Source organism: Cryptotermes secundus, unplaced genomic scaffold (assembly GCF_002891405.2).
Source record: "Cryptotermes secundus unplaced genomic scaffold, Csec_1.0 scaffold358, whole genome shotgun sequence".
NCBI lineage: Eukaryota > Metazoa > Arthropoda > Insecta > Blattodea > Kalotermitidae > Cryptotermes > Cryptotermes secundus.
Window position 1 is genome coordinate 1,659,114 of NW_019721523.1, and position 27,598 is coordinate 1,686,711.

The window sequence follows — 27,598 nt, forward strand, 5'->3', positions numbered from 1 at the left end:
CTAGAGTAGCTCCATCTAACACATTCAACATCTAATGATGGAAGTTAACACAGCATCAGAACCACCATTGCAACATCCATGAGAATACTGTATATAAAAAATTAACTTGCATCTCTGATATACTTGTAAAAAGTAAAGTAAAGCTATCCCTATACCAGGCCGTGAATGCCCATAGGGTTGTGAGATGCTGAGGGTCCCACACTATCTAGACAATTGGCTCAAAGATGGCAGTAAGGTTGTCAGCCTTACGAGCCGGGCGCGCTTTACTCCCCAGGAAAATTATTTAATTAATTCCTGGTACTCATTTCTGTTAGAGGCTGAGTAAACTCCAGGGCCTAGTGCGGCTGGAAGGATTAGGTCAACTGAAAAAAATCCAATGACCTCATCAGGCCTTGAACCCGCAACCTTCTGGCTTGTAGCATAGACCCTCAACCAACTACGCTACTGCGTGCTCCCTGATATACTTGTACATACATCAAACAAAGTACAATAGCAATAACATCAGTAGTAATAGTAGTAGTGGTACCAACAACGATCATAACAGTAGTGGTAATAACAGTGACAACAAAAACAAGAAATATCTTTTCTGGCTTTTTGTGAGGGCCAGCTTCAATATCTGTAATTAAAAAAAAAATCATAAAGTGAAAATGAACAGTCTTCACTTCTTCTTACTTTACTTCATGGATATTGTACAAAGATTCCATGTAATATGCGCACTGCGCAGCACCTTGTACCCATGGTTACATTATACAGAAAAGTTCATTCTATAGATGATGATGATAGTATAAGATAACACAGTATATTACAACAGAGTCTTCTCAAGCAGTCATATGTGTCCAGATGGAATACTGCTGAATTCCCAGACAGACTTCATTGCATTTACTAAATGCTTTATTATTCAGTACATTACCTTTAAATTTTGACTCCAGTACAGGTGCTGGTTTTGTTGCTAAGAATATCTTCTTAGCATGTTTTGCTAATTTGGAGTTTTCCAAACCAGCAGATGGGAAGATGAACTGACGAAGAAACCTTGCTCGATCTCGAATATCATAGTTCTGGTCATAACGGGCCAAGCTGAACACATACTGACAAAGCAGTTTTGTCTGCTTTGGGTTGGTAAGATAAAGTTTTACAGCAAGATTAAGAATCTGAAGTTTCACAATGTCCTCCTGAAATAAGAACATTTTTATACTTATCCTCTTACATACAATTACATTTTAACTGAACACATATAGATGCAAACCTATAAGTTTAGGTGGGAGAAAGCTTAATACACAAAATAAAATTAATGGGCTACAACAACTGATTGCAGAACTCAAGTCAAATGAATGAAGACTGGAACAAGGTAGGACATTAAACTAATAAAACATTCAGAAACAAGAGAGGGTGTCTGTGAAATATGGAACTAATCAGCTCAAAACATTCTTTAAGAACAGAAATATTAAAAATCTGCACATATGCACAAATTAATTCAAGGCCTGTCAACTTAGAATTAATGTGGTAAAAGATGAGAAGAATAATGTAAAGAATAATGTAATTATCTACTTATAAAGTATTTAGAATAGGCAAAGGAACTGCTTTAGTTAACAATGTTAGGCTCACCAAAATACATACTGCTAAACTGTCAGTATTTGACTGTAGTTTAGGCGAAGATGAAATTACTACTGAGTAGTAATAAAACATGAAATTATCCCTGGGCATGACTGATTAAGCACCATTCCATGAAGACATACAGAGGAGTAATACAAGTCCATCATTCTTAACCTCAGCAATAATGAGTGGCAAGCTTCATGGCCCTGACACTTTACTCCCAGAGACACAGCCCCCCATACCCATTGTATAGGAGGCTGACTGGGCCAGAGAGCTGGACTACTGGACAGTGTCCCTGCTGGGAATCAATCCTGGACTCCTCGGTCAACCAGTCCATAGCCCAGTCACTGTACCAAATCAGCTATCCTGGCTCCTACTAAGAATTAGCACAGGTATAAATTGCCAGGTACCAAGACTGAACAAATTCCAGCAGACTAATACAAGCAGAATGCAGAACAATACACTCACAAGATCATTTATTCTATTTATAGTGTCTGCATTAAGGAAGAAGTGTCAAGCAGTGGATGGAATCTATTACTGTACCTACTTATAAATGGATGATAAAACTGACTACGGTAGTTATCAGGGAATCTCATTCTTGATCTTTGAAAATGTGAAGTATGAAATATTGAAATGTAAACTTAGCATATGCAAACTGTATAAAGAAGGAATGATAATTTTCCTAAACATTACTGTACAGTAATTCTGACAGAAGCGTAACATATATCATATTAATAACAGAGAATATTTTAATTAGACTTCATACAATGAAGTTTACAGTATTAAAACCCAGGAAAAGATTTCATTAAAATAGGATTAAAATATAAAACATTTTTATATTCGCCTTTTTTTTGTATGGGTGTAACTTAGATGCTGACCCTACGAGGAAGAAAACAATGAGGTGCTTTTGAAGACCAGGTGCCAAGGAGAATATTTGTAACCCATGAGAGGAAGTAACTGGAGAATTAGACAACAGCATACTGTCATAATATAATGAGGAACTCCATATTTTGTATAACTGACTGAATACTGCAGCTGAGTGGGTAGTGCGGCTCTTACTCAGGAAGTTCCGGGTTCAAATCTTCCTTCCACATCCTTTCCAATTCATTATTTGCAAATAATCAAATATTCAATTTTACATAATCTGACCTACTGAATGTGTTCTCAAACAAACTAAGAATAAATAAGATATGGGCAGGGCATGCAGCACACTTTGGGCAACATAAGAAATGTGCATAACATTCTACTAAGAATACACTGAACTGAGGATAATATTAAAACGGATTTTATAAAAACTGGGAGGGAATGTACAAGGTCTGCTAATGGACTCATATGTACCTTGTAATGAACCTCTAAGTTCTATAATAGGTAAGAAATTTCCTGATAAGCTGATCAAGTAACAGTTTCTCAAGCACACTATTCAATGGAGTAAGTTTTAGTTACTTAGTAAAGTATTTACAGCCAAATTTCTATTATTCGGGGGCGGATTAACTGGTTTGCGGCTTAACCGGGGCTACTGAGGCTTTTTGAGACTTATATGTTGTTTAATATTCATTCACTTTTGTTTCACATGGTGAGTTGTAACACTATTTTCACACTAGTGTGAACCGAGCTCTGCATTCTTTGGTCCTGTTATGCTAACACAATGTTCTAGGGTAGGGGTGAAAGAATGCAAGGATTTGTGGAAAGTTTCAAGGACAGATAAACCGCCCCAGTTGGTCTCTTTGTATCGATCTTCAAGTGTGTTAGCAAAATGTCGGGGTGTAAAAGGAAGCATGTTGTGTTAACCCTTCCGCACCGACATCCGTGTGTTGCACCGACTCTTTAAATAATCGTATGCCACCGACATCTGTGCAGTGCACCGACCTGCGCAGTGTTAGCTTAGAAGGACGTTGCTGACAAAACGAGGAAAGATATTCCAATTTTCTTTTCAGGAGTACATAGATTAAGGTTTCATCTTTCAATTGGTATATGAGTTATTTATTTTGAATGAACTTTTTGCAAGGTATTTTTATTTTATATCGTTAGTGTAATAGTTTGTACTTTTGTCTCATTGCGCCTAGATTGCATTGAAATTTTTCAAATTCTAAGTAAGGAAAATGTATAAAACTATATATCTTTCGACTCTATGGTCTTTGCTTGTCTATATGAGTCACTCACTGAAACCCCAGACGAAGGTTTTCCTTGAATGGGTTGCTGTACAGTCTGCTGACACAATGAAGTAGTCAAACAAGAGGGTCCTTTTTTCTTGGAACCAAATGCAACCTAAGAANTGAAGTTTATGGACCAGGAGCAGGCAGCACGTAGAGTACAAGGTCGACGTCATTCATCAGATAACACTATCCCCTGGCTTCATGAAAGACATTTTATTAGTAAAATTCCCCCATCAGGAAAAAAGGCTAGACCACAAAGGCGATGTGTAGTGTGTACAAAAAACAAAAGAAGAAAAGAAACCGTGTACTGGTGCAGTGATTGTGATGTTGGGCTANCAGAAGAGTGGGAAGAAAGTGAGAATGAGGAAGAGGTGGACAGTGCTGCTAGTAAGAAAATATCACATGGTGCTGCTCTTAATCATTTGGAATCCTTACTAGACTATCTTGAGAGTGAAGAGAACAGTTTATTAAGTGACAAGCAAATATTACGTAGGCTTCGTATGGATATCCGTAAAAAGAAAAATGCCACGAAAAAGCAAACGACAATATTAATTTTTTTTTAAGTGTTAAGTGTGAATATTCGTAAAAAGTGTTGGATGTTGTTGAACACTGTGACTGAAATAACTAATTCACACTTCAGTATAATGTAAAAAAAGTATTCAATAGTCCATGAGATGACATAAAAATGCGGTTGAGTAAATTTAAATACAGGTAGGCCTATAGTATTATGAAGGTACAGTATTACAGTACTACTTTTAATAACATTTGTCTTAACCGGGTTTTTGATTAATCGTGATTTCCATGCCCCGCATTATCCCGGATAATTGAGAGTTGACTGTAATTAGTTAATCATAGAAAGATTTGGTCTTCTTTAACCTAAGGTTCTTTAGAATCAACCTCCAGTAACAACAGTAATGTTTCTAGCATGAACTAATATGCATATTTTAAACAGAAATACTTCACTATGTAGCTTATTCCTTTATGACTAGTTCATTACCTCATTGATAAAGGTTTTGGACATTTTACGCAGCACATCTGGCGCTATCTTTGGCACTCGATCTGAATATTCCCCAAGAAGCCACAGTATGGAAGCTCTGGCCTGGGGAACAGCAATGAAGTCAACCAACTTTGCCATATGAATAATAATGTCTTTATGCTCACTGGGTTGTGTCTGAAGTAATTTCTTGATGACAACCACACTTTCTGCCACTACTGCCTCTGTACATAAAAGGAATTACATTACTGCAGTTTATGCTTTAGAGTGGCTGCCCTAAATTTGTGTGAGTGCAACTATATCATTGTTTGAGCAAGTGGGAAGCATAAAGATCGCACTCTGCGTTCCAAAAACACTATCCTAGACCTACTGAACGTGGGCAATATATGAGGTGAACTTTTTCTCACCAGACTTATTCTCACATAAGAATGAATGGACAAATCCATAATTTCTGCTCTTCTCACACAGTATTGTTAGGACTGTGAAACACATCTTCCTTTGTTACTTGAACCAATACCAATCTGATGAGTAAGACAGTGGAATATGAATGGTACATCACTTTCTTTTAGTCTCTGTCTCCCATTTTAACAGTCATCGCTTGCATAGAAAAAGTGGGATGATCACCTGACAAATGAGATGATATTATTTTTTTATTGCTAGTGGGGTGGGACTAAGTCCCTTGTACTGCAGCCACTTCTGACCTATTGTACGAGCCCCAGACGATGTGCAAGGGTGATTGTGGAGCAATTGGTGGAATGAAGATTGGCAGGGGAAACCAAAGTACTCAGAGAAAACCTGCCCCAGTGCCACTTTGTCCAGCACAAATCCCACTTGACCAGACCCGGGATCGAACCCAGGCCGCCATGGTGTGAAGCCAGCGACTAACCGCTTGGGAGATGATATTACGTCTCATTAAAATAACCCTCAACGTTAAAAAAAAAACATTCACATTTCATATCAGTGTGGCTTGACATTAAAAAACAATAAAAAATCTCTCTTTAATGATTTCCATCCTACATGTAAGATATCTCACTTAAAACAGTGGTCCTTGTGCCTTGAATTTATTAGTGAACCATCTCCCACAATCTCTGAACAGTTAAAGTTCAATCTGCAACTTTTCAATACTAGAAATTATATGTTACAATGGAATTAGGTAAACATAAAAATGTTCCTTAATAAACAGCCCACATGGTAAGAGTTAATAACCCCCTTCTTTACTTAGTTATGGCACCTTCTGTAACTGTCGGTGATCCACAAATACATTTCAGCTGCAAAAACTTTCTCAACAACAGTTTACCACAAGAAAGAATAATAATAATAAGTAACACTTGTCTCACTTAAATCTCAGTTTCACTTCTTTCATTCAAGACATCGTCTTCAATGTAATGAAAATATTTCTAAAAATCTTACAGGTCTTCTCTGACACAACAATTCTAACTACACGATAAAAGATTATCCTTTTGTCACCTTCTATTTAGAAGTTTCTATACAAAATTTAATCATAATCTCTCTCTCATAAAACTTCACCATTCAAGGGAACATACTGCCTCCATCTTCAAGGTCAAAGAGTAGGCCATGCTTCCTGTTGGTTACCTGCTTGGCTTACTTAGCTTACTTTCAGTCCCTGAAGACAGAGGCAGTATGTTCCTCTGAAACACTGCTGGACTTCTAATAGAATACACAGCACCACATTCCAGAAGATGGTGATCTTCACAGTCACTGGTGTGACAGCCTCACACCCTTCAGAGGTGAACATATTATGTAAAACCTAAAAATAATAATTAAAACTCTTCTCATGAAAACCTTCAGGCCTATAAAAAAGATGTGCTAGTCATAGAACTTGTATCACTTTCCTCCACAACTTTTTTAAAAATATGTTTCGCTCCACTGAATATTTAACTAGTTACACTTGCAACAGGTGTAAAAATGCACGTCTATTTTCATGTACACAAGTGTCTTCGATGTTTGTCAGATTTTAACCAAAAATTGTAATGTCTCAATAAATGTGACTCCAATATCAAATTTAACATAAATCCATTCAATGACTCTCATGTTCTTTCATGCTTACAGATGAGCGGATGGAGTAATTTAAGAGGTGCACCATAAAGTTAAAGACATACTGCAGCAACCATGAAACATTTATCCAAATGATTAACCTATGACTTGCTTTTACTACCATCTTATAAAAGAAATATATCTATGTAACTGACCAATGTGCATGAAAAAACAGTCTATTCTTAATATTGATGCACTATAGAGATAACTGTCATTCCTATCTCAAAGATTACAAGAGGCATGTAAAAACTTCCTGTTCTGACAGAATCTTCCCAAAGACCTTCATCATTATACAGGCAGAACTCAAATATTGAGCAATACTTTCAGGCTCAAAACTTTTCACACATCATTCATATATCAACTGCTAGAGCTATCTTACCATCTCTATTAGACAAAAGAGATACCAGTCCACTCAGGCATGAATCAGTCACTTCTTTTATGTTCGATGCACATCTGAAATGTCAAAATTATAAAACACCATTAAAGTAATAATAATTATACAAAGTACCACATCTATGTTTTAAATATCTGTTACACCTAAAACTTAGCAGAATTCTTCTTTTTCTTTGTGGGGAGGGGGGGATTTCAGTATTAATTTTATAGTTCAACACAGCAAGTATTTTTTATTGCTAGTGGGGTGGGACCAAGTCCTTTGTACTGTGGCCACTTCTGGCCTATTGTACCAGCCCCAGATGATAAGTGAGGGTGATTGTGGAGCAATTGGTGGAATGAAGATTGTCAGGATAAACCAAAGTACTCGGAGAAAACCTGCCCCAGCGCCACTTTTTCCACCACAAATCCCACTTGACCGGAGACGGAACTGAACCTGGGCCACCACGGTGTGAAGCCAGCAACTAACTGCTTGAGCTATGCCGTAGCCAACAGAGCAGGTATATTGCAAGTAATATTACTCTATTTAACCAACAGCATGGGAAGATTTAATCAGTTTAAATAACCAGAGAATGAAGTAGGACCACCTCTGTGGTCTAGTGGTCAGAGTTCCTGGCTACAGATCCAGAGGTCCTGGGTTCGATTTTGGGCACTACCAGATTTTCTGAGTAGTAGTGGGTCTGAAACAGGGTCCCACTCAGCCTCATGAGGACAACTGAAGATCTATTTCAAGGAGATAGCAGCTCCTTTCTAGAAAACCGAAATTAACGGCCATGGGGATTTGTTGTGCTGACCACGTGACATCCTCTATCTACTAAAGTTGGCACTAACTTTGCCAACAAGTGGCAGTCGCTCAGCTGGTATAGTTCGCTTGCGGACTAAAACCATGTAGTTTGTTTTGCTTTGAGAATGAAGTAGAAAATGGCTTTAAATTCACAAAAAATGAGTACTTGGATTTGTACAATTTTACTCAAATTTAATTACAATTTTATAACAAGTCCTGTTAATAACCAAATAACATAAGAATGTGATATAATTACCTCAGTTATTCAGAATGATGTGGCAGTTCTTACAACGGTTAGAACAGAGGCCATCGCACTACAGACACTAAACCATGTTCATTCTTTCAACATTCTTGAAGCACAGAGCCATTGTGGTGGAGGCTCTGCTACTACACAGAGTTGGATGCACTTGGTGAAGTGGCAGAGGCAGGATGGCATTATATCAGTACTACACCCATACCTCAGTCCAAACCTTGTACTTACATTACCATGCAAATAAATGGGAAAAAAGGAACAGCCTTCATGGGAAAACGGAATGTGCTTAGCCTGAGACACCAAGCATAATTCCAACAAATTTAAGTAAATTAGCTGAAAATTCATGATGTAAAATCTGAAAAATATTTGAAGTTTACCTTCCAATAGCCTGAATAGCAGCAGCAACAAATTCCTTATCATGACTTGAAATGTAAGTCTGAAATTCTCGAAGAATCACAGAAATGCTTGTTTCTGTGGCCAAATTAGTAAGGATTTCTAACTTCAGAAGCTTTATATGAGTTGGGTCACTTGTCCTTACAAAGAAGCTCTTCAGGAAGGGTTCAAACATCCCCTGAAAGAAATGTTCACTCTGTACAAATGCGCACAAAGCACACAGTTTCTTCTCAATATGATCAAAGCCTCATAGAAATAACAAATGTAGAAGAAGATTCTAATGCTTTAATCCTGCTAATATCAAAACCTTCCACTGCACACAGTTCCATCCATATTCCACTCACACAAACTGTCTCCCTTAGATTCCATCCTCTTTTCAGTCTGGATATTTTCCCACGCTGTCTCTTTCCAAAAACAGAAGATCGCATCAAGTGGAGAAACTCTTTTGGAAGAGACTGTGGACCTGTCGTCTGACAGATTACTGATGATGATGATTTTCCCACAGGTTTCCCAGCAAAAGTCTGTATGCATTCTTCGTCTCCCCCTCCCTAGACAGAAGTCCAGCCTTTCAAGACGCATGCTTGTTCTTTACTTCCAGCGAGATATATGTAAAAGTACACACCTTTCTTAGAGTAGAGATGGAAGCTATGCAATTTAGAACTACTGATTGAACTTCTCGGTGTGACCTCAACAAACGAATCAAAGCCTTTGCCACAACCATCACTTCCGACCTTGGAGCCAAATGGTGGTAGAGTTGGGCTACTCCCATCACAACCTGCACATAGCAAATATTCCACCAACAATTAACAACTAATGAAATATTTCACAACAAGCAAATGTATTTAGGGGTAATGACACATCATAATAAATATAAACTATGAAACATAACTATGGTCCTTAGAAGAAAAGAGAGAAATATATTATAATGATCAACATGAAACAAATGGGGATTTCTGTGTGTCCCCCCCCCCAAAAAAAAGTGCAACAGAAACAAAGGTTGAGTAGCACAGTGGTAACATGCAAAATAATGTCTCAAAAATAAATCTTATACACCATTTCATGCATGCATACATATTGTGACATATTGCGCTATGGAGGACATCCCCTACCCTGCCAGCGGTGCCATAACAACATCAAAGTGCTGTTGCTACTACTGTAACATGCCAGTCAAGACTCCGCCCCCCCCCTCCCCTGCGGTGACGTAACGGGGGATGCCGCGGTTGCCATGCAGCAGTAAACAACTCTCAGCAGCATTCCCTAGCAACACCTGTAAACACAGCGACTAGGCAACAAGGAAGCGAGGCGTTTTCCCGTTGTCTGGCTGAGGGTTTATAAGAGAACTTCACTGCCTAAGGAGTGAGTTTCCCCGTGTGGAGGCAGGGTCGAATACCTCCACCATGACCCTGCAAGTCGTAGGAAGCGACGAAAAGGGAAGTCTCATATCTGAGACAGTAAAATATGGTCACGAGTCCCAAGGGACTCCGACCCGAGAAAGATCACTCTGGCAAGGGCCAGCAGCATATGAACAAGACAGACCCATCCTCTCGTCAGAGAGGGCGCCCCACGAAAATAAAACTGTAACTGTCAAACGGTAATAATTAATATCTGGTCATGAGCCCCAGATGGGGCTCGACATCAAGACTTACTGACTGACCAACCGTCAGTCGCAATGTGACTTTGACTTTTAAGGAGTGAGTTAAAATGTAGCAGCCGCTGAAGACAGTTGAATTGTAACAGTCGCCGAATTCAGTTGTAACGAGTGAATCATGATAGTATGAAGAGATTTGTGAATAGGGTTTGTAAAGTGTGTAAACCCGTAACAGTGTTATAATTAATTGTAGCCAAGACTTGTAGGTTGTTGAATAAACCGATTAACAATCTGAATGTTGTCTTCAGTAGCAAAACACGCCACAATATACACATACACACACACATATCCACATCCTAACTAAATTAATACTGTGGTAGCAGAACCTACACAGACTCCACATCACAGTACTAAAGCCCACCACTGAACCTGATACTACGCCATCCATCTCCAATCTTGACATCCTATACCTCTAAGAATCATATTAATATTATTTTCTCATCTCCTTCCACATTTAGGTTTCACAACTTTACTAGGTGACCTGTATATGTGACAAAGTTCCTCATTATGTGATATCTTAGAGTGCCCACTTACTCTTTACGTTTAGTTACAAATATTTCCTTTTCAAACGCATATGTTTTAAGTTTCTCCCTCAAAATAAAAGCCCACATTTCACAACCAAGCAGAAACAAATCACAAATGGTATTTTATATAATCTGGTATTCAGTGACTTGGAAATCAGATAGGATGATAACACTTTTTTCATTTAATTAATTGCAATAATTTCAACATTTACTCTTTTCCTAATTTCACTACAAAACTCTTCTCTTTGACAACGCTGTTTCTGAGTTATTTAAATTTGTGAATATTTTTTTAATAATTTATTTATTGTATTTGTATATTATGATTTTGCTGCTAATTTTGGCTGTGTATACATAAATTCAGTACAAGTTCATTTTCAGAAATTAAATTGACATTTTTTAAAAAACAATGAAAGGAAAAAAGGAAAGTAGGAATGTCACTGCAGTCATATTATAAGATCTTACACAGTAATGAACCTTCACGTGTAATAAAAAGTGAAGAATTTCTAGAATGAGTGACTAATAATTTCTCAAGAAGCATGTTATGGAAGTTTATACCAAAATCTGGTGCCCAGTTCCAAAACAAAATCATGTCTTACCGATGCATTACGACTCTGTAGAAGTGGCTTAGTGTTCCTCAACAGCAATCGATGGTCTGGATCCAAAGTGTATGTCTTCTTTGTCTTTTCCTCCTTCTTTTGTTCTTCACCATCATCTTCTTCATCATCATCACCATCATCATCATAAAATGGTTTGTTCTGTGATTCTTCACCAGCATCCTAAGTTTAGCAAGAATAGTTACAACCATTAAAACCTCTATAAAAAAGAAAACTTATATATAACAAAGAAATTATGGGCCTCACTAACATATGTACAAGTATATGCTCTCTATCTCTACACAAAAATTTTCTCTGATAATAGAACTCCTGTGTAATAAATGCACAAAATTAACCCAGACTAATAACTAGCAGAAAGCCTGACAAGGAAAAAACACCTGAAGAACTAGGAGTGGATACAAGAATAATATTAAAGTTGATATTAAAGAAACAGAATGAGAGTGCATGGACTTGATTCACATTGCTAAGAATAAGAGTGCATGGACTTGATTCACATTGCTAAGAATAGAGTCCAGTGGTGGGCCCATCTGAATGCAGTAACAAATCTTTGGGGTCCATAAAAGCAGAAAATTTCACCAACTAATCAACTACTAACTTGATCCACAATGACATGAATTCTAGAGTTTTGACTTTATACGTGTCTTTTTAAAATAGCTTAAAATGAATTCGTTTCACTACCTACTAACCAGTTATAATAAACACATCTTTAAATACATGAACAATGGGTTCATCTACAGACAAAGATTTAGCTAATACTGATAATGTAAAATGTTATTTATTGCTTATGAATTAAACTGTTTGCAATGAGAACACTTCAAAATGGATTGGAGTAGCGGTAACGTTCCTGACTTGTGTTCGAGAGGTTACAGGTTAAAATGTCAGCTGGAACCCTGGCTAGGTGACACGGTATCAAGTTAATGCAGCAGCCTCAGTTTCATTACAAGTTTCAAATTCACATGCTCTAATAATCTGAAGTTGGGTAACACACTCAGCCGATACAGGCTCAGCATCCTTACGCCTACTGCTTTTGAAATAATGGAAGGAACATGTCATATGAGTGGGCACCCTTTCAACTTACATCAGCATTCGGGTCTGTGAACTGTGTTCGAGCATAACGTGTCAGCATGTTGATTATGATGACCTGTCCCCATTCATCAACATCAACAAGAAGGTTACACAGCTTCCTGTAATTTTTGTGAATTAAATCAATTCGCTCTGGACACACCTGTTACAGAAAAACTGATAATATATTATGTATTACTGGTTGAACAACATATTACACATTTAAGAGAAAGAAATTGACATAATAAATAACACCCACAATACAAGCCCAGGTTACCAAATAAATAAATAAATAAAGCATCTTACTTCAAAATTTTGCATACGATTATTCAAACCTAAAAACTGATTATAGATCTGCATATTTGAAAATCTTTCCTAAATTCCTACACAAGTATTCAAAGAATAGAACTTAAGTTATATAAAATATCTCTTATGTTTTATATATGGTTAGACCCACCACGCCTACACTTTATATTTAGCACATTAACTTCTTCACAGCTCTCCAACAACAAGAATCTTTCTACTGTGTGAAGATTACAGATAATGTTTTCAAAAACAAAATACAATGCTACTATAAATGATTCATTCGTTTTTAAATGCTATATTTTCCAAAGTAATATACATATAAATAGGATTGATATATAAAAAGAACCATAAACTCACCAAGTTTGTATTGTGTGCACCAGATGGCAGCATGAGTTCAGTGCCTTTACAAAATGGCGACAAAGCAGAAGAGTTTTTGTTTGTTGGAATATGAGAGACGTTCATCTGTTATAGCACTGCAACGCGCATTCAAAAGAGAGTGCAGAAAAGAACCGCCATGTAAACAAAGCATTTTGCAGTGGTATCGGCAATTTAAGGACATGCTGGATTGGGCATGTTGGTGAGGATGACGTAGCTCTGTTCACTTGGCCCCCCAGATCACCTGATCTAACGCCTTGTGACTTCTTCCTTTTGGGGTACATTAAGGATCGTGTTTACGTACCCCCACTGCCAAGAACACTAGTAGAGCTGAGGGAATGCATCGATGCTGCAGTGATGACCACCGACAGGATGATGCTACAAAATGTGTGGAACGAGCTCAACTACCGCCTGGACATGTGTCGTGTGACCCAAGGGGCACACATAGAACATTTGTAGAGTGTGAAGAAAACTTGGTGAGTTTACGGTTCTTTTTATATATCAATCATTTTGTAAGTGTAATGCTTTGGAAAATATAGTGTTTTAAAAACGAATGAATCATTTATAGTAGCCCTGTACTTTACTTATATTCCACTTTTTGTGTTTCATTAAGAAAAACGGTCATAATATCATCATACATCTGTGCATGTGTTGGTACAAAGGTCTTCACATTTTTTAAACAGCACATGCATGTTCAAATCCCTGACTATACAAGACTCCATACAGTCATTGTGTTTACATGACCTGAATCTCTATAAAAGGTCCACACTTACTGACAACCATTATCACGTAAATTTTTCAGTATCCTTCAATGAACAGCTCTTGGTCTTCATTTGTTCCTTATTTTGCATAATATTTGTTTAATAAGAACACATTTATAATCAGAAATTATATAAATACAATAATAATCACATACTTCTTCAAATGCCATGACAGCTGAACCAACAACCAACGTTGTTTTGTCAGAAAGAAGTTTCTCAATAACATGGATCAATTCTTCCTTTTGTTCCTGATCTAGACTGAAAATATAAAACAATCCCTTAAAATAAATGTAATTAAATAACAGAATCACTTATAACTGATGTCATATACCTTATGATTCTTATGTTTATCATTCTTAGCAATGCTAATAAAAGGCAAACAGTAAGCAACAACAGCAACAAATATCTATAAACTTGAAAGACAGATTGCTTACACAGGAAAATGGAAATACATAACAACATTACCCCTTTACATTTCATTCATTCATCAGTAATCTGTCAAGACGACAGGTCCACAGTCTCTTCCAAAACAGTTCCTCCACTTGATGCGATCTAGAGCTTTCTCCTTCAAATGAAACATCTCGCATACATGGTATCTCTGGTTTTGGAAAGAGACTATCCAGGAAAAGTGATAATGTGGTAGTTTTTCCATTTGCTTTCCACATCGCAGTACAACAGGCGTTCAAACCACTCTGGTCACGCCTGTTGCTATACGAACTTGAACCATCTCGAGCATTATTTACTCTGTGCTTCAAGTCGCTGCTGATGACGCTGCTTCCGGCATCAGTTTTTGGTGTCTCTCTTCGTCTGATGCCTACCCTTTGACCTGTCCAGCAAGGGAGGCCCTGCCAGTAGCTACGCTACCGCTGGTATAGCTCTCAGGGTCCTTGGCATACTCAAACCCCCTCACCACGATTAGGTGGAGCCACCAATGAGGGGGTACCCCTTTACATCATACATGAAAATGTTTTCATGTCACATCACTACATCTCATCTCTATTCAACTATCAAAGATACTTTGTAACTCTACAAAAATATATTTTACCTATAGAGTTTTGGTATTGCATGTGCAGCTGTCTTACGAACATAGGGTGACATATCGGAAGCAGAATCCTTGATTGCCAGCATCACAATTGGCACAATCATGGGCACACGAATGCTAGACAGCACACGAAGAGCACTTGCCCTTATCAACTGATTAGGATCCTGAAAAGAATAAATATGTCTGCCTTTCAATAACCATTTTAATATTAATATGTAGTGAACAAGTTTATGTTACACTCAGTCATCTCCACATAGAGGGTTCAAAAAACATGATCAACTGACGACCTATTACTACAATTAATTAGGACATTTCAAAGTTCTATGCATTGAGTAGGCCTATGAAAAGTGGATATGAATGAAAATAAACCAAAGAATTTAAGATTAACAAAATCATTAAGTCATAATAACTGATCTCTCTTTTAAGTTTGACGTCTGCCATTACCTTATGCCTGTATATATTCATAGTTTTCTCACTACATCTTTACTGCAAGAAGAGTCTTACCTTCAAAGCCCTCTGAAATGTTGATATGGAAAGCAGGGCCAAATCTTGCTGCTCTTCAGCATAACGTACAAGATAAACATACACCAATTTCTTCACTTCAATATTTTTTGAAACGACATTTTTCACAACAGCTGGAAAAAGATCAGATGCATCTCTTCCTTTTGCCACCATCTATAAAATGAAAATTACAGAGTAATGTACAAATGCCATACTTCTCCATCACTGAGTAGATTCTAATAAGTGTTCTGAAGGTCTTGGCTTCAATCATTTCTATGTGTAGTCTCATGTAATCCTCTTATTGAAGATTGCCCCCCAGACATTTTACATGATTGACAATCGTCCATCCATTCAATGTAAGATGAGCTTAGGGAGCCTAAGTCTATGAGAAAAGTAGATGGCCTGAGTCCTATCTTCAATGATTTTTATGTTCCAGTGCTCACACCATGTCTCAATAGCATAACCCTCTCTGCAGTCCATCGCATATATACAGGTGTCATTAACAGACACCTAGACACACACCAGGAATTTGGGGCAAATCACTGTACAATGTTCAGGTTAGGACAGAACCTTGTGGCACCCCTGCTTCTATATCCCTTGGCACAGATACAGATGTTTCTTATTGCTGCATGGGCTGAATCTGTACTTCCTTCACAAGCTCAAGGCTCCTGTGGATGAATGAAATTGGCAATAAAAGCTATTTGCTCTTCCAAACATTGACTGCAAAAGCTTTATCTTGTACAGACTATGAAATTGTCACTAAACCAATTACACCACCAGAAACATTGTTGCAACTGGCACATATTATGAAGGTCTTTGTAATTAGGGTGTAGTTTTCAATACCAGATCATAGCACACTTTCCAACCACTAAAATATTATATTCAGACACTTCTCAACTGCCTGCTGAACCTCAATTACTCTTCACACCTCTAGAAGTTGGTCGCAATATGGTAACATTGGAAACAGTGCAGCACACAGGGCCACCCTACAATTTTCACCGTTGTATCTTGTTTCATGATGCTAACCCTTTTCACTGTCAACAAAATGAAGAAACTTGAGTAGAAAGTGAAATCTCCTCTCACAGAACAGGTAAAAAATATGGTTTTTTTCAGAATTTTCCTCCAGGAAAAATAGCTATTGTTACCTGGTTTCTGGTAAAGTCCTTGTAACAGAGAGAATGCCAGAAACTTCCTTATTTCAATTCTGTTCCTCTCCTTCCAGTGATGGGTCCTAGATCTTAGCTTTAGATTAGGCATTTTTTCAAAAGAATTGTAGGCATAACAATTTGTTTCTCTGGGTATTACTCCTACAATTTCTGGTGTACAGAACAACTCAAAATATTCCAGGGGGGTTACTGGAGTCTTCTAAATTGACATTTATGCTAGAGTTTCCAGTAAATGGAAAACATGGTCACTCAGTGCCTGACTTTACCCATGTGCCATACTGAATGTTTACTGTTGTCACTGATATTTTCTTCTTCATCAGAGCTGACACTCTGTTCACTACACGTAGAAATTTTCACATTTATTTCACTGTCACTATTATATTTGCTCTCAGAAATATAACTATATTCATTCTCTTGCAACAGTTCATATAACGCCTCCTCATCACTCACATGCACCACCTTGCTAGGACCTGCCACAATGTTTACTCACAAAGACTCGAGCCCAGGATAGCTCTCAAGCAATCAGCACCTTCCTGTCACACTGTGAAGTAACTAAAAGACCTAGAGAGAACAACATACAAACTTGCATTCCTGATTGTCATTATATCTACAACGGTGTAGTTGGAAACATGCATCATGTGTAGAGACATCATACCCACTACAATATTTATTTATTTATTTCGTCTCTATAGATCACTGTTACATGATACAGGACAAGTCAGTTACTGTACATTGGCTGATTACAATAAGAGAATAAAGTTACAATACTTAAACTTGTTTACAATAGATTACAATAGTTAAGATTTCATATAGTGTGAGGTGGAATCCATATTAGGTCCCCTCGGCACGTCGGCTTCCATATGTCCTATTGTACCTGTACTGGTGAAAATGTTTATGGAGAATTTGATGGAATGAGGATTGGCAGGGGAAACTGAAGTACTCAGGGAAAACCTGCCCCAGCACCACTCTGTCCATCACAAATCCCACTTGATTATATCGCAGCGGTGGGAAGCCAGGGACTAACCGCTTAAGGTGAGTACCATATGACGTTTCCAGGCATCATAACAACTTAACTGGTTAATCTGTGCCTGTAGTTATTGCTTCAGAAGTGTATATCAGCACTTTGACTATTAAACGGAATATTCTAATTTCAAACAAAAGAAATTTCCAATATTGAACTTACCCCTATAATTCTTTTCATTGCTTCTAATTTTAAGCTGTCTTTATTACTGTCCAGCATTTGTTTCAAATCTTCATGTCTGTAAAGAAAGTATAATTAAACATTACAATAAAAATATTTTAACATGTACAGTAAAAGGCGCCAAAAACCGAACTTGGATTAAACAGGCACCTAACTTTAATGGAGAATTTTACTGCTCTGATTAATACAGAGTAAAAACAAATGTAAAATTGCTCCTAATAAATGTAAAGTGTTTAATATGAAAATAAGTGGAGAACAAACATTTGACAGAAAACTGTCTGCTCAAATATTTGCATTTTCCTATTAATATAATTTTATCCTGAAATGTGGTACATGGAATATATCTGAGGAAGAGCATTCCCTTCGAAAATGAGAATTAATGAGGGCGAATACTAGCAAAATACTTGCAGAATTCTGAAATGAACTACAATCAATAGTCCTACTATTTGATGCTATATAATTTGACCCAATGACAGTATCATTAAAGAAACCACCAACAAATGAACAAAAATAAAATTAAGAATGCTCTCTGGGTACCACAACTACCTTCGTCCGCGAAACCTTTTAGCTTTTAATTCCACATTGCTGCTTCTTGGACAAGTTTAGTTGGTATAAGTAGCACATAACATCGTTTGCCAATCTGTCAGAAAGTGCAGTAATAAAACACAGTGTTAGGTCAAAGGATTAAACAGCAATGTCACCTCCCTATCTCCAGTACTAATATCTTTAATGACTGAAAAAAAAAACCCACTCACTTTTTATAGTCTGAATGAAAGAAACTGCCTGATGCCGGATCAGTAGCATACTCCGGGGCATCGCCTCCAGATGACGGGCGCTCGTTGCTGTAGGAACCATTGCTTGCCATGCTGTACTTCGCGTCTGTCAAAACTGGCAATGCCTCTAATGAGGAAATATTCTTACAGTTTAAACGAAATTTCAGTTTAAGTATTCGCCTGTTTTAATTATACAATTTACATACTCTAAGGCTGCTATCAACACGAAATTACACAGAACAGGCATCACCAGCATATTACACACAAAAAAACATAACCTACCTCCACATCCATTAGCCACGATCGCTAAGATCAGTGAATATCACTTCCGTGATCACTTGCACTCGTTGTAACATTGAATAACGAATGCGTAGAAGTACAACCTCACAGACTAATTTCCTGCCTTTACTCTTCCTCATTTCCCGGTACAGATCAATGGTTATCAATATTGCTTTAGAGGATAAAGCCATTTAGTCCGTTGCTAATCAATAGACGTTTCTGAGGAACATGATGCGTCCTTCTTCATGCTATTTTCGAACTTGGCTTACTTTTCCATACTCAAGATAGAGGCAACATGTTCCTCCGAAACATCAGATAACTTTCAAAACTACATGGCCTGATAGCCCAGAAGACAAAACTCGTCAAAGTTAACATTTACTTCTTTTGGTAGTTCATTAGAATTCATTGTTAGAGGCTGATCACTCTTTTTCTAGAAAAGAAGGAAACCAACATGTTTTCACTCCAGATTCCTACAAACTTAAAACTGGATGCAGTAGTGACAGCTGTTTCCTCATGATCCGTGGCGCCCAAGACGTACGTAAAGGCCGTATAGGCCAACTAACTTTCGTAATCCGTGACCATTTCTCGCACAAACTAGTCGATTGTAAGTGAATGCTTCCCTTATTAAATGGGTAGTAGTGTTAATGGAAGTTGGGAAAAATGAAGGTAAGTTGTAGTGTTATTGCACGTGCTTGTATTCGCTTACGGAAATATTTTGTTGGGATTTTATTTGTCATATCATGTACCGTAATATCTATAAGTTTTAAGAGCTGCAACTTCCAGGATGCTTGAAAATATAACCGATTTTCAGTCGTGAGTACGTGTATGGTTGTAGTGTACAGTAATAGTAATTTGTAAATGTGTGTATATGTAAACCATTTTTGTCCAGCTGAACGTGTCCTACCCTGCTTCGGGATGTCAGAAATTGTTCGAAGTTTCCGATGAACACAGGCTTCGGATATTCTATGAGAAACGTATGGGCTCTGAGGTTGAAGCTGATGCGTTAGGCGATGAATGGAAGGGATATATTGTGCGTATTGCCGGTGGAAATGACAAACAAGGTTTTCCTATGAAGCAAGGAATATTGACAAATGGTAAGTACTTCCGATTAAATTAAAATTAAGTTACATGTACGGAATCGTGTTATGTAAGGAGAAGTAAAGAAGACAATAGAAGCAGCTTTGATCGGTATGTTCCAACATTCTTAGATGTTGCTAATGTTTATAGTTCAGATGTAAGAAATTAATCATCATAGATATTATCGAATTGTAAACATGTACTGAAGGAGTGTGGAGGAATTGATTGGACAACACACTGACACAGTTACAGAAGTATTGTAATGTAGAAAGAATTGAAAGTACATAATTGTATTTGCATAGTCGTTTATTCAAGTTTTTTTTAATATTTGTTTTCATGACATTTGTAGTTCATAATTGTAACATTTTTCAGTGAAAATTGAGAGGTGCTCCATGGACCAATTAATCATCTTCCTTACTTTAAGAAAGGTGTATATTATGTAGGAATTAAATTGTACAGAAAGCTCCAGTATGAATTAATTGAAAGTTTATCCATGAACAGAGAGAAATTTTAATTAGCATTCTGTAGCCACTGGCAGCTTGTTAATTTTGTGTGGAATTGCAATACTCATTGTGGGATAATTGTAAGGAATTTCTTGTTCATGTAAAATCAGCTGCATCACTTTTAATGTGCCTGATTATTGTGTTTATACACCGAATCATTCCACACTTAAATAATCAGGATTGATGGAATGCATATATTCCAGTGATAGTGGAACCCCTATTTAAGATTTCTTTTGGAAGAAATGAATCTGAATAACATACTGAGAAAATGTATGTGGAAGAAATTTAACAGCGATATTGACTTTGGTATGGTTGAAATAGAATGTTAAATGAAGGGAAACTTTATATTTGGGAGTGTTAAAAGGGGATTTTATTGAACCTTTCAACTCGCTTCCTTCTATACTTAACCTTTCTTTTTTAACTGTACCACACTCAGGGGGAGTATTTAAATGGTAGTGTAGTTCTCCGTTCACGCTGTTCATAATTTCCAGTATATTGTGAACTACATAAGAGAACTGCATTTTTTTTTCCAAAGTTGGTTTCCATGGAAACGAGTTTATAAAGCCATTGCCTAACGAAGACATCTCCTGTAGCTCCACAGTTCTAGCTTTGAGCATATGTGTCAGATATTTTTAAGATGCTGTAGTGTACTAGTTCACATACAGGCACTGTAGCAGCATATACTATTACAAGGTTAAGGAAGTAATTCAGATGAATTTGAATCTGTCCTTTGGTTTTTAGAAAAACTGCAGATATTCTAATTTTTAGGTTCTGATATGTTCGTTTCATGTTACTAACATTCAGAATGTTGGTAGTTATTCATCAAGTATTTTGAGTTTAGTACTTATGACTCTAGTTAACCTTTAACGTATGGACTTTTAAATTGCCGGCAGCTCCCTACAGCCGGAATTTAAATGGCCCTAAATCTTTAACATTGCAAACTTTCAGAAAAAAATGCATATTTTCCGTTCCATGCAACATCGGAATATGAACTAAAAAGAACCTGAAAGAAAATAAAATTTTCTACATATATACAAAAGGGCAAGTTTTACAAATGAAAATCAACTGTGAGTATTTTGTCATGAAATGCAAAATATAATCATTATTATATTACCTGTTGTTTTTCTTCAACCTTGAATCATGGTGGTGATGTAAATATGACGACACTATATACAATAATATTTGATTCGGACTGTACACGGTTTGGACTGCATCGCTTCACAGTTTACACTCTGATGCATGTGCCATTTCTCGAAGCAGCCCATCACACAGCGTGACATCACACTCGACAGCGGTAAAGCGTGCTCCCGCTTTTCTTGTTTATAGAACAAACGTCTTTGTTTCCCTTTAGCTGGTCAGTGTTTTGAATGTTTCACCTCCAGTCGACTCAGTTGGGCCCCAGATGAACTTGGCCTCCCTCGAAAAACACCACTGACCGTGATATTCGCCTCATGTGATTGAAGAATCAAATCACGCACCAAAATTTCGCGGAAATTTTTGTGCGTCATTTTTCCATCACATGACTTGTGTAACAGATATTCATTGAGAACAGACATGTCTAGTAGGTGGAAGAATACTCGCAAAATTGTGATGCAAAGTAATTGCAATAGCAGTCGTAAAGTGCCAGTCCGCCACTGATACCGAAAGTCACAGTGACGAAGAGGTCTTTACACACAAAGTAACACTGGCTCAGTGGGTTTATACCACTTCCGAGATACACAATAAAAATGATATAAAAGAAATATAGGAGTCGTATACTGACTTCCTAACTTTTAACAAAATATAGAAAATCCGCCACTGACGTCCCAACTGAGAATTCAACACTGCAAACCAATCCCTGAATGAGCCACACTTCCTTGAAAGCTCTGGTAGCACTGCTATGAAAGTGCTTACGAATATTTCCTCCTCTAACTTCTCAAAACAAAGCTGACCTCTATTGGCTCACCAGGTCATAAACAGTCATATCTAAACGTAAATAGTTTTGAAACCAGTACCCTGATAAACGATTTCATTGTTCAGAGCTAACAAATAAACGTCTGAGATGAAGTTCATGAATTTGTTTGGGTTTCAAATCCAAGGTCAAACTGCCAGCACTCACAAAGGAAGCACGTGGCTTGGCCCTAAAAATTATAACATTCGGCCGGCTCGGCTTGCTACTTGATGCGAATAATTATAACATTCGGCCGTTAAAGGTTAAGTAACTTTGCAACACAATGTTTCAGGTCGTGTGCGATTGCTTCTGTCTGAGGGACACTCATGCTACAGACCACGTCGAGATGGAGAAAGAAAGCGCAAGTCAGTGCGTGGATGCATTGTAGATTCCAATCTTAGTGTTTTGGCCTTGGTTATTGTGAAGAAAGGAGAACAGGTTTGTCTTCTATGTATAACAGTTTTTATTTATAAGTCGAACAAACCTCATAGTTTGTATCAGCTTGTACAGTAGCTGTGTGTTTGAAGGTATGTGACAGTGTAGAACAATTTGACTGATGTCCCATGTGTCTCTCAGTGAAGGAAACTAAAACATGATTTAGAAAAATGGGACTCCTGGGCAGTAAAAAAAATATGTCATTGTGTTGTGGCATTATAAACATGGTGGCTGTGTGAAATAATATATAGCTTCTTTGATGTTGGTAACTACTAGGTTATTGGAGTTAGGCATGTGAATTTTTGTGTGAAGACAGATCATAGATGTGCCTTCTTCAGCAGCTTATGAGAACTCGTGGCAACTTTGTATTTTGTTATGAGAGATGCCTTAATAGGCTTTGGGAGGTTCCTAGCAGTTGTAGCCTTCAGCCTGGCCCCTGATCTCAGCCTGTAATTGTTAGTGGCCCTGATGAGCCTTTAACCAGTCTCTTAGTGTACACGTAAATGAGTGGACCTCCCTCCAGCCTGAAAGACCACAGGTGCACATGAACACAGTCACATGAACACCCTTCCCAGTTCATCAGGGATTTGGACCTAGCCATCTTTGGTTACTTTATCTTCAGGGTGATTTTCCTTGAAGATAGCTATCATAATGTTGGTCAGTGCCTCCTTGTATGTCCATGGACCTTTTTGGAGGTCTAACCCTTTCCATAGGGGTACTGTCCTCAGACCTTGGCCTCTTAGAGGTCCTGGTCGAGATTTCTCCCTGCTTGGGTATGCCTGCGTTTCCTTGTTGCTGAGTGTCCCCGGTTCGTGCTTGGCTTGCCCTTGCCTTTAGCTTCCACCTAGCACATCCAGATAGTTTTGTCCTGGCTAGGTGGAGCCTGCCTACTCCTGAGGCTCATTGTCTCAGACACACTCCTTCTGCAGGTGTGCTAGAACTGCTGTCTCCCTGCAGTGGTGTGTTAGAGCTGCTGGCTCCCAAGAGAATGACCCTTGATGTTGCCTTAGGCAGGTTTCTCACTAGTGGTTTGTCCTTGCCTCTGACTGAAATCTTGACAGCAGGTTCACTGGTTGCATCAGTGCCCTTGACGGTGCACTTGAGCTCCTGGCCCCCCTGCTGAAGTATTTCTTGTAAAGATCTTGGAAAGGAGTCCTTTTTTAAGTCCTGTGGACCTGGCCTTTTTAGATAGCCATTTATAGTCTTTGCATATTGGAGAATCAAAAAGGTCAGTGCCCACAGCGTCCCATATGGGTGGAAGGCATAAGTACAAGGGGGTGCTGCGCGGTACCCCAAGGGGATCAGTGATGACACTGGCTAGATTCCACCCCAGTGTTATGCAGCCCTTGGCACAATGCCTCACACTTTGGCTTAGGTGGATCATTGCCCTGTTGACCATCTTTTTAGATGTTACCCCCGCTTCGTAATGAGGATGCCAGGGTTGGCTTTTGATATGTAACAGTTTGCTTGTATTTGCTCCCACCACAGTGATCATCCATGTTGAACTTAACTGGTGTCAGTATGGTATTTTGAACTGTGGAGACTAGATATCTGGTGACTTACCACATTGTATTTCGTTTTACAAATACAGTGTTATTAATTCCAGAAACAGTGTTTGGCACCGTGCTAAACTTTTTATGTAAATGTTTCCAGTCTGGGTCCCTGAACAACCAAACCACTCCATCTACATCAGTTTCTTCCTATATATCTTTTCTGTCCCATTCTCATCTTGATTCCAGTCTTCCTCAAATGAATTTTATTTTAGTTTCATTTTTAAAAGCATGTCCAGGCCATCATGTTCTCATATTTTAATGTTCCTTTAAATTCTGCATTTTTTGGTGGTGGGCCCCTTGTTCTCTCCCCCATCTTGGTTTTTCCTTATGTTCTTGAAACACTTAATGACTACTCTTATTTGTTTCTCCCTTGGTCCATGTGTCTATTAAAATGGAAGTTTACGTATGCCTCTTCTTTCACAGTTTTACAGGTTACTAACATATCTATAATTGTATTATCAGAATTAAAACAATTTTTTCTCTAAAAATTTTGAACTTTTTGACAAGTTGCTTTGGGTTAGGTTATGTTAATTTACTTTGCGTGGTATTGGGTCCAGTAGCTTAAAAATAAAGGGCAGATTTTGTTAGGTATTGCGATAGTAGATGTGGATGCATGCTGAATATGCTTATATTTAGTTATAATATTGTAAAGTTTTTGATTTTGTAAGCGTTTTATCAAAAGTTAGGCCTTGAAATATTTGTATGCAATTGTAGGATATTCCTGGCTTGACTGACAACACTATACCTCGACGCCTAGGTCCAAAGCGAGCATCCAAAATCAGGAAATTGTTCAACTTAGGGAAGGAGGATGATGTAAGACAGTATGTGGTCAAGCGTCCTTTGCCCTTGAAGGAGGGCAAAACTAAACAGCGTAAGAAGGCTCCGAAGATCCAGCGTCTTATTACACCAGTTACGCTCCAGGTAAGTTTGTGTTTTGTAATCATTTTTACATTTGATCTCCTTTGAGATCAGTATATGAATGGTGAAGTTTTCCCTGTGATTAGTTGATTTAAGACGTATGGAGAGATCCAGATACAATGAATGTCAGCAACAGATCGAGGTGGGTGGTCACCTTGGCCGACTTTTACAATCCCCCCCCAGGAATGTCCTCAGTACCCATTGGATAGTGTCTGTGTGGGCCACAGAACCTGTCTGGATTCTGTGAAGAAGAAATATCTCTTGCTGCTGCTAGGAATCAAAGTCTTTGGTTCCTTGGTCAACTTGTTGATCTGCAGACTGAGTTATAGGTCCCAGGATCAAAATGGAGGATAACTTGATGTGTGTATATGATAGAGCTGTACAAGTGTATTCCACTGTGAAGGACGTGATTTTAATGCTTTCTGGCTGAGCAGCATAGCATGTTTGCTAGGTGTGTTATAATAGGAACTCATGCATGTTTAGGCAGTAACATAATGGCTATTTAGAATAATTTGTGAGCACTAACTAATCAACCAACCCTGTGGCTTTTAGTCTGCAAGTGAACTCTACTAACTGAGCAACCAACACTTGTCAGCAAAGTTAGTGCCAACTTTAGCAGATAGAGAGTGTTGCATGGTCAGCGCAACGGATTCTCATGGCTGTTAATCTCGGTTTTCTAGAATGGCATTCTCGTTAATTATGGAATCATCTGAACAGAGTATATGTAATTGATTCTATGCATTCCAGTAGTACAACAATTTTATCATCAGACATAGTGATGTCAGTCATATCAGTACAGTTACTAATAGTCTCAAACAGGTTAAACATTTTCAGGCAAACATTCTAAAGGCTATGAAGAAAAGCATTTTCTGCAGACTTTGAAGTCATAACTAATATGTTCATTTCTTAATATAGCAACCCCTGCCAACCATGGATTTCACGTATCCATGGTTTAATATTGGGAGCCAGGATAGTGCATTCGGTATAGGAACTGCCTATGGACTGGACAACTGAGGGGTCGGAGTTCAAGTCCCGGTAGTTGGCAAGAATTTTCACTTCTCCACAGGGTGTGGTATCCACCCAACCTCCTATCCAGTGGGTACCAGGGGCTCTTTCCCTGGGGAGGGGGAGGGGGCATAAAGCGGCCGAGGCATGAAGCTGACCACTCACCTCCAACTATTGCTGAGATCAAGAAAACATGGATCTATACATCCACTCTCCCATATGTCTTCATGGCGTAGTGCTTGATTAGTTAAGCACAGGGATAACTTTACGTTTTATAGTTTATTATTACATACACTTAATGCATCCACAACCTAGCACTGTCACATCTTGGGAGAATATAAATAATACACTGAAATAAAAGACTTTTTGCACATTCATGACCTGTTGTATATTTTTATGCAGTGTGGCAACACATGTTTGTACGTGTCAGTGCTCATCAGTTCACTACTGTGGAAACTTTAAACTGAGGGCTGCTTTTGAATAAGTGTTCATTTGCTTCCATTCGCCCACAGTATGACACAACAGGTTTGTATGTGTCAGTACTCAGAAGTTGATTACTTTGAAATGTCATACACCTGATTTTGGAAACAGAGGCTTTCATATTTTGAACTTAAACTGGAAAATGCTTACATGCTGTTTCCATCTTCAGGAGGAGGGTACTTAGTAACTACTCACCAGACTACACAGTGCCACAACCCATGTGACACAGTCACCAGCTTCACTTAGATTCTGAAGAGTTGTGATGATGGTGCATAACACAATTCATTTTCACTGCCATGAAAATCTCAAATCACATTAGAGGTGAAGTGTTTGAAAATATCATGTAACAGTTGCTTTTATGTGAGTGCTACTTTATTATAGCGCAAGAGACATCGTCTCGCCTTGAAGAAACGTCGTATAGCAAAACGCAAAGAACAAGCTGCAGACTATGCAAAACTGTTGGCTCAGCGCCAGAAAGAAGCGAAGGTGCGTCGCCAGGAAGAAATTAAACGGCGACGCTCTGCTTCATTGAGGGACTCAAAATCATCCAGCCAGAGTGCACCTCAGAAATCATAAATATTGTTTTAAGAATGAAAAGTGAGAAATAAAGTGTCAGTTTGAGTTCAGTTTCATTTGTATTATATGTATGTAGCTCTAAAAGTCTTTTTTTCATATCACCTTTCTACATCCTACTTGACACCATAATGCGTTGCAGATTTGGATAGGTGTGAAACATAGAAAATGGGTGGATTATGGATTAAAACCTCAATAATGAAAAATTTATTGGTATTTCAAGTTAACGCACGTTAAGATTTCTTCAGGATGGCCCATTA

At 38.1% G+C, this 27,598-nt stretch overlaps 2 protein-coding genes across 3 annotated transcripts in view; one reads left to right on the forward strand and one right to left on the reverse strand.

Annotated features, from left to right (window-relative positions):
• The window catches only part of LOC111875485 (AP-3 complex subunit beta-1), a 32,229-nt gene extending 13,337 nt beyond the window's left edge, over window positions 1–18,892 (reverse strand). The window contains exons 1-13 of one of the 2 annotated variants that reach the window (XM_023871779.2): window positions 18,868–18,892; window positions 18,568–18,700; window positions 17,795–17,870; window positions 15,449–15,619; window positions 14,948–15,108; window positions 14,058–14,160; window positions 12,477–12,623; window positions 11,381–11,560; window positions 9,235–9,387; window positions 8,597–8,790; window positions 7,172–7,245; window positions 4,741–4,961; window positions 911–1,169 (exon numbers count right to left, since the gene is read on the reverse strand). In XM_023871779.2, the coding sequence (XP_023727547.1) occupies window positions 911–1,169; window positions 4,741–4,961; window positions 7,172–7,245; window positions 8,597–8,790; window positions 9,235–9,387; window positions 11,381–11,560; window positions 12,477–12,623; window positions 14,058–14,160; window positions 14,948–15,108; window positions 15,449–15,619; window positions 17,795–17,870; window positions 18,568–18,677 (1,849 nt within the window). In that variant the 5' untranslated portion in view covers window positions 18,678–18,700; window positions 18,868–18,892. Of the gene's footprint in view, window positions 1–910; window positions 1,170–4,740; window positions 4,962–7,171; window positions 7,246–8,596; window positions 8,791–9,234; window positions 9,388–11,380; window positions 11,561–12,476; window positions 12,624–14,057; window positions 14,161–14,947; window positions 15,109–15,448; window positions 15,620–17,794; window positions 17,871–18,567; window positions 18,713–18,867 lie in introns of both variants that reach the window. The other variant, XM_023871777.2, reaches the window with a different exon arrangement.
• A 528-nt stretch (window positions 18,893–19,420) lies between these two features.
• Window positions 19,421–27,397, forward strand: LOC111875501 (40S ribosomal protein S6). The gene is made up of 5 exons (XM_023871802.1): window positions 19,421–19,530; window positions 19,754–19,958; window positions 22,667–22,812; window positions 25,077–25,283; window positions 27,147–27,397. Exons 1-5 carry the CDS (start codon window positions 19,525–19,527, stop codon window positions 27,339–27,341), a joined length of 759 nt encoding a protein of 252 aa, XP_023727570.1. The 5' UTR covers window positions 19,421–19,524; the 3' UTR covers window positions 27,342–27,397.
• Window positions 27,398–27,598: the final 201 nt, after the last annotated feature.